Genomic DNA, 13,877 nt, shown 5'->3' on the forward strand with positions numbered 1-13,877 from the left:
GGGAAAGATTAAATATTTTTGGTTCCATCTTAATTACATTCTTGGACGTGTCCCCGGCATTGCTGTTGCTTATAATTGTGGCATTTGATTTTTATATCTTTGGCCTTGGTTCATTTTGCCTCCTCCTAAAAAATACTTGAGTACCCCTCCTCCGATGTATGTTGTTTTTTCGTTTCTGTAAAAGTTTGGTGGGTGTTTATTTGTACCATTTCCTCTGTGATTTTTATGCTTACCGTTATTGTCCCGATTCTGTATGTCTCTGTGCTGCTTAGGAAATAGTCAGTTTTGTGAAATGGCTGAACGAGAACTGTAACTCAAGAGTTTAGAGTTCTCGTGTTGATTCATCATTTTATATTTTCGTTTCCCCGAAAATGTATTCATTGCTTTTGTTGCATTTTCCATAGGAAGATCCACAGTTTCTGTAGAATTATTTGTTGAGTTGTTTCTAACGGCGGACGCGTAACTTTTCCTAGAAACTTGTCTATTGGATAATTGCTGTAGTCTTGTGTTTATGGGTTTAGTAAGTTCCTTACCGTAATTCTTTTCATAATACAAAAGCCATGTTTCTGTATATCTCCATCTGTTGTATGAGATTTGTTCCTCCTTTAGGCATTCAGATTTCCACATATCTTGAAGTATTTCTAATATTCTGCCGTATGCTTTAGTTTTCAGTATGCGTTCCATTTCTAGGTCAATGGACATAACTTTTTTATGGTTGTTTTCTGCCCTCATTCTGAGTAGTTGTGATTCCCCTATCACACGGTTCTTAGCTGTCTCAATTCTAACATTTGTTTGTTCTACTGGTTCTCCCCGAATTGGCTTGATTCTGAATTTCCAAGGGATTTTCTATCATATAAACTTATACATATAGATTTTTTATCGCTAAAAATAAAAAAAAACATTTTTAAGACAGATTGCTGAAAGTGCGTTTCGTTAAAACTTCCACTTATACGGTATTAAACCCTGTAGAAATATGGTTTAGAATTGAGGGAACAGTGTAGTATTTCATGAGCTTAAAGGGCCATATTATGCTGTTTAAATAACAATTCTAATTGGGTTTTGTAAATTATAAATTTATCGAGGAAAACTTGAAATTGAAAAATTACCCCGGAAAAGGGCGATTTTTACCCCGAAATTCAGAATCATGAAGTTTAACTTTTGGAAAACTCGCATAGACTTTGAATTTTTGACCAGCACTGAGAAAAACAAATTTTGACTGAAAAAAGAAGACATAGAAAAAACACATTCAATACCTAGAAAAGTTAAAATTGTAGCTTGGGATGATCCAACACTAAAAAAGTCTTTTGCTATTCATTGAATAAACTAAATCATAAATCAAAAGAAATATAAAACTTATGCATATTTTTTGGTAAAACAGCAAATGTTTCGCGCAAATTCGCTAAAGATACGCGTATAATATCGAACATTGCGCGTTTATTCGCGAAAGTTTTGAGTCATCATGCAAGAGGTACGCGTTTATTCAGGAAAGTTTCGGGCTATAACGCGAAATATTTTTTTTTACCCACGAAAATGAACTTATTTGAATTTTGTAGTAAATATATCATACCATGTTAAATGCCTTGATGAGGAAAACTGTTTTCACCAGGAATCACTTCAAGCACTTACATAGTGTTGTTTCTTACAGGAAAAGAAGAAACTCTTGGAAGAAATAGGCACAGCAACGAGTTCACTACCTCAAGACGTTAAAACCATCAATTGTCTATTAATAGGACAAGTATCAGCAGGAAAAACATCCTTTTGTAATGCTGCAGCAACAGCCATAGCTGACGAAAAACGTCTTATAAAGCCACAAACTGTTTACAAAAGTTCAGTCAAGAGTACAACGGTCAAGGTGTGTATAATGAAAAATATGGAGATAACGAAACGTATTCAAAAGATCAAAAGTCCATAAAAAATGGAGCAGAGCAAACACAGCCCTCTGAAACATCAGAGGTGGGATCAGGTGCCATGGAGGAGTGAGCATCCCCTGCCGACCGGTCAAACTCTTGTCATGGTGGGAAAATGACGAGAAAAAAAGGTATATAGTGATGTCTCTACGTGAGTGAAAATTGTCCAATGGAAAATAAAACAGCAAGCAATTATCAAATTAATTTTATATTCTCAAGAAGAGTGCAATATCATATACAAAAAACGAGTTTTTGCATTTGATCGAAGGCTATGTTTATTAAACATTAACCAGTTTTACATGTATTATCATAAAACACTGTCAACATCACAACGTCATCGTTAAAATCATACCTCATTAAGGTTTCCAAATTACACTACACGTCTACGTTTTACTCAACGTCTTTGATATACGTGTACCAGTTGACTTACTTCATTTCTATTTTCTGTGTAGCATAATTAAGCACAATTCGATATTATATGTATTCATGTTACTGCACTACCCTTTTAATACATTCTACAAGATATAATAGCTTTCCAGACCCATACATATAATATATATCCTCTAAATCCATTTATACACTGATACATGTACAAGGAGATTTTATACAACAGCTTATTTATTTATAAAAGGAATTCATCGCTCACTTTTGACAATCTTTCTGATCTCATCGATGACATTTTGAATTTTCGACAATTTTCCAGATTACTTTTTGAGTGTTTTTTTTAAGAAGATGGAACGAATTGGGCTATATTATGCCCTTAAATTTGATGTTCTTAGAAATTCATAAAATCGGTTTTAGCATGAGTTGAGTAGATGGATAAAATAAATTATTCAATTATATGGAACAAAGAAGACCCATTCTTGAAATATGACTCCATTACATAAAATTTGGAGCATTTCTAAGTTTAATTATGAATAGCCTTAAAATGATGCATACCTGTGATTATTTTTCTTTTAAAAATATTGACTGCATTCGTTGTCGACTTCAAGTTTTTGGTATAATGTGTAAAATTCTTTGAAAAATCACATATTTTTTTCAAAAATCTTTGTGGGCCATCCCGACACAGTATGATCTCTGAAAGAAATTTCAAGTAAATATTTATGTCCTCTGCAACTTGAAAAGGAAATACAGGTAAATACACACGTTCTTGACGTCGCAATTAGCATTTAGGAGATCATATTTGGAAGAAAATATTTGTACGTTTTTACTGTATAGATTGATTGATTGATTGTATATTGTTTAACGTCCCTCTCGAGAATTTTTTACTCATGTGGAGACGCCACCACTTGCCGGTGGAGAACTGCAAATTTTGTCCTATACTCAACAGTTAGGGCCATTGAGTAGGGAGGGATCTTTTTCGTGCCAGCACCTACTGCGACACGGGACCTCGGTTTATACGGTCTCATCCGAAGGACCGGTCTCCACGTCCCACAGTGGGATTCGAACCCGTAAGGATTGACTCATTACTTCGCGACTCGAGAGCAGATGCTCTAAACACTGCGACACGCGGGCGACATACTGTATAGAATACGTAATATCGCGAGTAACTCCTAATTATCTAGCTTACTACCGCTCTTTTGCGGGGGAGGCGAGAAAGCTCAATCTCGGAAGATTTCTGGGGCACATGACATTGTTTACAGAAGTGACAATTGCATGTTTTGAACAATTATACACCGAAAGTACACTGATTGCCAATGATTGATTTCCAAATAGTACATTGACAAATAAGGAAAGTTTATATTAGTTAATCAGCTTTAAAATTTGACGATTTTTAATAAAAATTTAATGAGAAGAGTCAGTTTAGTTAAAATTTCGTAAAAAATATAACCTTTTATGATAAGTTTCTCTCAAAAATTGATAAGACTGGTTCAACCAATTGTTTAGCAAGATATTCCACCAGGATCTTTTTATTTAACTGTTATTCAAAAATTCACATAACATAGTTATTTTCATTGAGGTGAGGTTAAAGAATTCAATGTATTTATTTTCACGAGTACAAGACATGTACACTCACAGGTGGACATCACGTGATGAATTGTAATAGTCAACAGTTCAGTCGAAGTCAAATCAAGGTAAAAGCAGTCATAACAAAAGAAGCGAAAAGTTTGATTTGAGCATTTTCTTTTTGTTAAATTAAATGTGCGCGCACGTTTTCCGGTGTAAAGACGAATAATGACCCCAATCGAATAATGACCGGGGGTCATTTTTCAACGACAAAAATGACCCCCTACCCGTAGAAAAAAATCATTTTTTATAGAAAAAGAGTCCTAGGTGTCATTATTTTATATGTTAGTCCTATAAAATATTGACCCCCATTGAAAAATGACCCCCTTTAAAGTGATACAAAATTTATAACAGGTGAAATGGAAAAATATGCTGTGTATTATTCATGGTGATGACGTAGGTAATTTGACTTTTTAAAGTAAAAGAGGTTTTAGTTTGATCGATTACGTATTGGTTGAAAGTACTCAATTATCCAGTATAAGTAAGTTCAAATCAGGTAATTGTACAGTTTTTCTGACCATTCACCGGTTTCTTTTAGTGTTTCATTGAGATATTCAACCATTCAGAATAACGAACACATTGTAAACAATTGTCACGGTAGAGTGACTGCGAGGTCAGTTAAGTGGAAGGACGAAAATTCTTGCCTTGTTAAAGATTGCTTGAACATTAAAATACACGAGCTTCAAAGTATTGTAGATGTAGATTTTACTTCTATCGAGAATGTTAACTCTTGTGTTGATAGCTTCTGTGAATTATTAAATACTTGCGTACTCCCTTTCTGTGATATTCGTGAATCTAACCCTCAGCAAGGCATTAGTACAAAAAATTATCTAAAGAATATGAGGATAAACCATGGTTTAACGATAAGTGTAAACATCTTTATAATGAGTACAAACAAAAACTAAATGTGTTCAATGCAAATAAAACATCAGAAAATAGAGAGGTTCATTCAAACGCAAAACAAACTTACAAAAAATTTGAAAATAAACTTAAACGACAGTACAAACGCCATGCGGGCGACATACTTACTTTTTTGAAGAAACAGAACCCAAAACAATTCTTTAAAATTTTTAAAACAAAAAAGACAAACCATGTTGATTTAAATTTTAAATTTAGAAGATTTCTACACTAATTTTAAAAATCTCGGTTCTAACACGGGCGACAACTTGAAAAAAGAATTTTATTCGGATGTGTATACGACGAGTTGGTTACAGAGATCAGTTTCGAAGAAATATGCACAGCAATTAAAAAGTTAAAAACAAATAAAAGTTGTGGAGAAGATTGTATTGTTAACGAACTGTTTATGAAATGCCGCGACGAATTGCTCCCGCCGTTACATAAACTCTTTAATAATATTTTTAACTCTGGTTGTTACCCTGAATCATGGTCAAAATGTTTCATTACTCCATTGTTCAAAAAAGAAGATAAGAATAATGTGAACAATTATCGTGGTATATCTATTGTAAGCTGTTTTGGTAAATTATTTACAAGTGTTGTAAACAATAGGATACTGGAATTGGAGCACTCCTATGATATATTGACGGATGCACAATTTGGGTTTCGTAAAGGAATGTCAACGACTGATGCTAATTTTGTTCTGCAATCGCTTATAAATAAGTACCTTTCTACTAAGAAAAGATTATATTGCTGTTTTGTTGACTTTCAAAAAGCATTTGATTCTGTTGATAGGATAAAATTATGGCAAAAATTATTACATTTAGGCATCCAAGGTAAAATGTTAAAGATAATCAAATCCCTATACAATAATGTTAAAAGTTGTGTTAAATACAATGGCTTTCTCGGTAATTACTTCCACAATGATGTAGGTTTAATGCAAGGGGAAACATTATCACCAATATTATTTTCACTAAATGTAAATGATTTCGAAGTTAGTTTTATATCAGATAACTGTCCATATATTGATTTACAGATGTTAAATTTATTCATACTTATGTATGCAGACGACATGGTTATTTTTGCTGAATCTCCAGAAGGCGTACAAAAAATGTTAAACACATTGAACAATTATACTGAAAAATGGAGCCTTTCTGTTAATGTAACAAAAACAAAGATTGTTGTCTTTAGAAACGGTGGTAAATTACGCAATAACGAATCCTGGTTCTATAATAATGCTGAATTAGAAATTGTGAATGAATTTAAATATCTAGGTATTTTATTTAACTTTAATGGGAAATTTTAAAAACACAGAATCATGCTGCTGAACGGGGAAGAAAAGCCATGTTTGCTATTTCAAGTAAATTAAAAAGGTATTAATTTAATGTAGAAACTCTATGTTCGATTTTTGATACATATGTATGTAGCGTATTACTTTATGGAACTGAGAAATGGGGTTTTCATAGATGTTCTGACGTAGAAAAGGTACATTTAAATTTCTGTAAAAATACTCTAGGTGTGGTGAAGAAAACCTCAAACAGTTTGATTTATTCAGAGCTCGGGCGTTTTTCACTAGCAGTTACAATAAAATTAAGAATATTTAAATATTGGATCAAATTGAGAACAACTGAAAATTGCATTCTTAAGTCCTGTTATGAAAGCATGGTATTACATAATGACAAATGGATTTTACAAATTAAAAAAGAATTGTCCCTTTTAGGTCTAGGTCAACTTTGGACAGAATATAATTTAAATGATAGATCTTATCTAATTATAAAACAACGACTGTTAGATGTTTCTAGGCAAGCTGTATTAGAAAATATATCAAACTCTTCAAAGTGTAATTTATATCAACATTTAATTGACAATTTCAGTTTGCAATGGTATTTAACAAAACCTATTGACAAAAAATTAAGACAGCTATTAACAAAATTCAGGTTATCTAATCACACGTTGAATATTGAAACAGGTCGACCCCATAACGTACCTAAGAATAATAGATTATAATTATGTACATGTTGTAATCTCCATGATATAGAAGATGAATTTCATTATATATTGAAATGTCTATTGAATATTGATATAAGAAAGAAATTTTTGAAAAAGTATTATTATACTAGGCCTAGTGTCTTTAAATTGATTCAGCTGTTAATTTCTAATAATATTAAAGATCTCGTAAATTTGGTCAAATTTTTGAATGCAGCAACAATGTTGAGAAAAAATAAAACTGATGTATAGAATTATTCCCATGTATGTGTTCTTTACGTCCACTCTCTCTGGATGTTTTTTTTTTCTTTTTGTTATTACCATGTTTGTTGTATAACTCTGATGGGCCAGTTGGCTTAAAGAAATAAAGATACTGAATAATTGTTCTTCCTTCAAGTAATTCATGCATTTGTTCGAATTGATTTGATCTTTGTTCTTCTTAGCACGTAGGGGTAATAAAGTTCCTCATTTCTCTCTGTCGAAATATTAACAATTCAGTTTTAAGCAATTAACAATCAATCAAAAAATTATTTCTCTGATAAAGGAGCAAACCTAGAAAATCAAAAATGGTACATGTAAATGGATCAAACGCACGATGGAGATGAAATTTATGAATATATATATTTTTTCTTTACTGACTCCATTGATACGTTGTTTCTGAAAAAAAAATGTTGGGAAAAAGTAGAAATTTGTAGCAGACGAATTAATATCGGTGCGTATAAATAAGTAACTTGTTCGAATTAATAAGGTTTCATTCGGATGAGTAAATAAAATTAAAAATGGATGACAGGAATCCTCGATGCTGTATATTTTTCATATGTTCCATCCTATTCATGCAGACTATCACAATATGATTACAGATATTAAATCTTTGCGAATACGTATTCTTTTTATACCCCCCCCCCCTCGGTAGAACAACCAGACTTGCAATGAACAATTGAAGATTTCAGAGATTCAGGTTTAAATACTCTTTAATAGGAAAAAATAATTTTTCCTTCATTTCAATTTTTAGCTTGTATAAGTTTGGCAAATCCCATTTGACAATGAAAGAGGGGGAAATTTTTATCCCCCCCCCTAAAAAAACATTAAGTTAAATTAATAAAAAAGAAAAAAGAAAAAAATATAAATAAAACTCTACACCTTTCAATAATACTGAAAGAGGGTCTAGATAAAATATTGAAATGAATTTAAGCTTTCACACAAGTTCTATCATATCATAATTCATTTCGCCATGATTAAAGCATATACTTTAAATGTTGGTGGGGGTATACTTGAAAGTATTGTGGCAAAGTAACAGTTGAAAATTAGTAGAATAATAGATTATTCTAAGCTTATTTTTAGTCCCTCCTTATAGAAAAATAAAGGAAGGGTAGTTTTCTTGTTGCTTTTGTTGATAATCGACTTCCTCCTAAATAAGTAAGGGGGTGGGTGGATATAACACCTAAAAATATATTCTGTAAAGCTATGGGCTAGTGTAAAATACACATTCCAATGCAAAAACTATACATTTAGATATATCCTTTTGATATAGCACACAGTAATCATTACATTTCTTCATTCTTGTTTTACTCCACTATTTTACTCAGTTTTGAGTATATTTTTCAGAGAATTTAATATGAAAATCAGAACATTTTCATTTTTGTATCGTCTTCTTTATACTGTATCATAATATGAAAAATTAATAGATGATCATTTTTTTTATGTTCCCGTACGCGTAATCGAAGATTCGGGGGGGGGGGGGTGTATATAATTTTATCGTGTCCGTCTGTATGTCTGTCTGTCTATCTATCTGGCGGTCTGTTTGTCCGCAAATACTTTAACCTTGACCATAACTTTTCATTTATTGGAGCTATGACTTTCATATTTCACATGTGTATTCCTTGTGACAAGGCCTACTTTGGGTACCATCGAATTTGACCTTTTGACCTCTACCTTGGAGTTTGTCCCATTGTACACAAAAATGGCAAATTTTTACTTTGGCCATAACTTTTAAACGGTAGATACTAGTACTCTTATACTTTACATATGTATTTTTTTGGCATGACCTTTCATTGGATAATAAAAACTTTTACCTTTTGACCTTGACCTTGGAGATTTCCGTACTTATGAAAAAAACTTTTTTAACCTTGGCCATAACTTTTGAACGGTAAGGGCTAGGGTTTTCATACTTCACATAATTATGTAATCCTTGTTACATTAAACCTTTCTTAAGAAACCATCAACTTTGACCCTTTGACCTTTGAGTTTGAACTACCTTTCAAAAGCTTATCCTTAGCCATTACCTTTGAACAAGTGGTGCTAGGGCTTTCCTATTTTGCAACCGTATTTCTTGTGAGAAGACTCTACTTTAGGTACCAATATTTTTAAATTGCATTAAAGAACAGTTTAATCGTCGCTATGTTGCCATACAGGGGCATAGCTGTTTCACAAACACATCTTTTTATATATATAAGGAGTTGCAGATAAGAGATTGATACTCCAAAGCGCAACAGACGGACATCCCGATCACTATATACCGTCCCGCTTTTCAAGCGGAGATTATAATAATATATAATACTGCTGATTTTTTCTGTCAATACGATGATTTCCACCATCGAAAACAATGTTTACCTAACACTTTAGGCTCGATAAATCTTGTATTCCTTTAGACTCTGAATCGTCGCATTGACCTTAAAATATAGCTATAATTGTATAATGTTATGAGATCAACATATCATCAATTTATTCCTAAGTAGCTCAGGTGAGAATTTTGGCCAATATGCTTCTTTATCTAATTCTTTTTTGCCACCTAAAAAATTCAGCTTTAATCCACAGGGAGTCATTTTTCTTCACGTGGGTTCTACAAATTTTTAGGGTGGTGACACATGGTGGCAAAAGGGTCATTTTTCGACGTCGAATAATGACCAGGGGTCATTTTTCGCTGTCCAAAAATGACCCCCGGTCATTATTCGATGGGGGTCATTATTCGTCTTTATACCGACTCTTCTGTTTTTAATATGACAGTATTCTGTTCAATGTACAACTACAGTTTTCTGAAAAACTACCGACAAACATGCGTTGACTATGTATTCAGACGATGAAAAACCCTGATAAACTATTGATTTTCAAGAAATCTTCAGGTACCATACCTTTGACATTTAGTTTTCTTCGAAAAGAACGTTTTAAATTCTTATCTGCACCATGAATAAACGATTAAGGTATCGGGGATTTATATTATTTTAAGGGACTTCGATCCTCGGCCTAGAAGGACAACTCTAATTTATAATTTAATTCAAAAAATATCAAAATGAAGCTTGAATATTAAATCTTTTCATGCAACATTTTCATTATATGCCTCTCAATGTGCCCCAAGGTTCTTTGTAGTTCTCAGAAAGGTCTAATAAAAAGTCGAATTTTTTACCCCGTAAAAGCATTTTAAATGACATATATCAAGAAAATAATGTTCATTTTAATCTAACCAAAGATACCAATGTTTATTAACATGATATTGAGTATGAAATTAGAAGTTATTTATGGTGCTTCAAAATTACTGGAGAATCTTTAAACACTTTGCATTGTACGTAAAATGGTCGAAGTATATAAAAGAAAATTAAGTAGACTACGTAATATGTATAAAATTGTGGAATTTCTTCAAAAGCCTGGATACCTATGATTTTTATTTTTAATACATGTTCATAGATCAAATTTGAATCAGAAAATGCATAGCAAATGTTTTTATTCGCAATTCCTGAAAATATATTTGAGATAAATACTAATTTTCTCTGTATAATATGATTAATTTAAAGTATGAAGTTTGAAGATTTATTGTGGGTAAAACATATTACTTTGAAAATTCAGAGAGAAACATTTTTATGAGCATTTTCAATTAGTCATTGCTTGATTTTCAGAACATGAGGATCAGAGTACCTTAATAACAACTTTAATTTTCGGCATTTTTTCTGGCCAGTTAAAGGTGCATAGACACAGATTTCGAAGTTAATATTTTCTGTATAATATCACGACTTATAGATTGTAATAGCATTTCGCACGAAAATATACGAAAAATCTTATTTCCTCTAAAAGTTATTAAAACTTAAAATTTTTGGATGGGTCTCATTGATACATCCTTCGCAATTTCACAAATTTTAATTTTATTCTTAATACCTAGGAAAAGTAGCAATTTTGTTGTGTATTAATGAAAAATAATTATATTCAGTGTAGGAATGTTCGAAAGCAAAACCCCTTTACAGGTATCGGTTTTCCGTGCTTAGTGTCAACGTACACATATTTTGTAAACAGGGCACGAGCTCTGTTATTGTTGATGTTTATAATTCACTGGGTGTTTTCAATTGTTAAAGTCTGCATGCTCACCACAACTGCACGGACTGACAATATAGTGTGTGTATGTTTTGCTTTCGAACATTTTACTCTTAATTTTCTGGATTTTTGTCTTAATATTTTTCATTAATACACAACAAAATTGTAGCTTTTCATAAGTATTAAGAATTAAAATAAATTTGTGAAAGTGCAAGGATGTATCAATTAAACCCATCCAAAAGTTTTAATAACCTTTACAGTAGAACAGTAATACCGAAGTCGCCGGGACCTGTGAATTTACTTCACTATATCCGTAATTTGTTATATTTGTATAAGTAATAAAATTTATATATCTGGGGATCCAAGATGACTTCGCTATATTCGTGAATTCGCAGTATTCGTGTTCGTACTAAAAGAGTTTTACTGAAGATGAAAAGGATATTGATTATATTTTCGTGCGAAATGCTATTACAATATATAAGTCATGATATTATACAGAAGATATTAATTTCAAAATTGAAATCAATAATATTCCATTTTTTTGCAGCTGGAGTCGTGTATTCTTCTTCAAGGTGATAAACAACTTCCTTTGCTAATTCATGACTGTCGTGGTCTTCATGAAATCGACTCCATTCAAAAAGAGGATATATTTTACACAGTTGATGGACACATTGAGCCAGGATATAAGGTGAAATTATAGTAATATATTACTGCGGTTTATATTTTTTTTTTTAAAATAATGTTTAGTTTCTCTGTAGTGTAGTATTGAATTTTGTGAACGAAAAATATATGCACTTTTAAGAAAAAAAAAACTGATATGATCAAAAACAATTCACCAGTTCTATTCAGGTATAAATGAATTGTAGTTTGATCCGGAGAAACCAATTTCGATTTCTGATGCTTGCTATCGCAAAGATCCAAAACTAGCTGACAAAATGCATTGTGTTGTGTATGTGGTAGATGCTACAGGATCAAAGAAAGTACTTGCATCTGAAAATGCAGAGGAGACATTCAGAGACTTAAGAGAAAGACTTGCAAGCACATGTAAAAAAAAATTAAAAAGCTAATTGACAAAGAAGAAATATTCAAAACTAATTAAGCAGTTTTTTTATTTCTTTTATTTTATGAGATCATTAATTTTCCGTTATAATTTCCCAATATTATCGCGTTCATTTGTGGATTACTTTTTTTAGTTTGACAATTTTTTGAGTGTCATTGACAATAATTTTGTTAAATAATTATCGTATACATATATGGATAATGAAAGAAAGTCGAAATTTGTTTTTAATTTGATTATAAGCATTTATGATACGACTTTGTAGATGTACCTCAGCTTGTGTTAATGAATAAGATAGACCAACTTCATGAGAACTTTCAAGGTGACTTGGAGAGGGTTTTCTACAGCCAGCTCGTAAAGACCAAAATGGGGCATATTGCAGATTTTACATCTCTAGATGAAGGAAATATACTTTTACAATCGAATTATTCAAAAGAAACTAAACCTGTCTTGGGAAAGGATATTTTGACTCTTTATAATTTAAAGACAATCATTGACAGGTCCAAAGACTATTTTAAATATATAGTAAATAAAACATGATGTTCTAAAAAGATAAAAACAAAACATTACTTTACGATGAAATATTCTATAGATATGTAGATGCAAGATGCATTTCCAAAAGATGATATGTTTTTATTTATTTTATAGTCTCATATGTGCGTGAGCAAACAAATAAAGTAACAGGCTTTAGCGCGTTATGATTTTTTTTTTTGCACACACCGTTGCAGTGACACTATATCTTATACAGCTTCTTGTCAAAGTGAGCATGAATTTTAATTTTTCGTTGCACTTCCTCGGCGTTTAATAACGATTTTGAAGTCAAACCAAAACGCATGCTCTAACCTTTTGGCGCCATTCGGTGTTTTGAATGCAATAGATTTCCATTCAATTCAAATGCAGAAAACACTAGTAATATAAATATCATAAATTGTAATATTGAATATAACATTATATAATCCATAGAATCTTGAAATTTCCATAAATTTTCAATAGTTTTATATATTTCATTTTCATTATAATATCTTTCAGAAAATATCCATCAATAAAAATTTGAGCGATATTAAAAATGAAGAAATGATTTATCGCATATTGCTAAGGGTGCCTTTCAAAAATATTGCAATCATTCAGAAGGTCCTCATAAACAAGTAAAGAGCTTGAAATTTATAAATTTACTCAAGAATATTGAGAAGTGATGGATCTTTATATTGTTAACATCTACTTTGACTCGGAGCCTCGGTTTTGAAGGCCTTATCTTAAGGACCCGCACATTTCACTCCAAATTCAGTGCCTAGGTAGGGCTTTACAAACGAACAGATACTACTTTTAGTGTTTTAGGTCATTCACGACCGTGATTCGAATACACAACCTCCCATGGAGCGAGCGACCTTCAGATTAAGCAACCTTGTCGGTAAAGGAAATATGACAAATGCATTTTTTTTTCATTACATCAATATACAAATAATTTATAAAGTAATCCTATCTTAATATTTGTGTCAACTTCTTTTTAAAACTTTTTATTTGTTACAAGATTGTTCTACGAAAAGACATACTTTTTAAAAGAAATCAAATAAACAGAGCAGCCATCAGAAAAAAATCAATTTAATCATTTTCAGCTTGTTCTAGCTTTCTGTATGATTTTGTCTTTCTCCAGTATAAGATTTCAGATATATTTTGTCCTGTAAAATCTTAATCCTTTAATGCAAAACTATTACTCACATTGACAGCTGGGG

At 31.7% G+C, this 13,877-nt stretch overlaps 1 protein-coding gene across 1 annotated transcript; it reads left to right on the plus strand.

The window, feature by feature from the left end:
* Positions 1 to 1,459: 1,459 nt before the first annotated feature.
* LOC134247090 (interferon-induced protein 44-like) lies at positions 1,460 to 12,665 on the plus strand. The gene is made up of 6 exons (XM_062729427.1): positions 1,460 to 1,468; positions 1,646 to 1,852; positions 11,638 to 11,778; positions 11,957 to 12,134; positions 12,413 to 12,501; positions 12,648 to 12,665. Exons 1-6 carry the CDS (start codon positions 1,460 to 1,462, stop codon positions 12,663 to 12,665), a joined length of 642 nt encoding a protein of 213 aa, XP_062585411.1.
* Positions 12,666 to 13,877: the final 1,212 nt, after the last annotated feature.

This window comes from Saccostrea cucullata, unplaced genomic scaffold (assembly GCF_032062105.1).
Source record: "Saccostrea cucullata isolate Sc308-1 unplaced genomic scaffold, CSIRO_AGI_Scuc_v1 ctg5666, whole genome shotgun sequence".
NCBI lineage: Eukaryota > Metazoa > Mollusca > Bivalvia > Ostreida > Ostreidae > Saccostrea > Saccostrea cuccullata.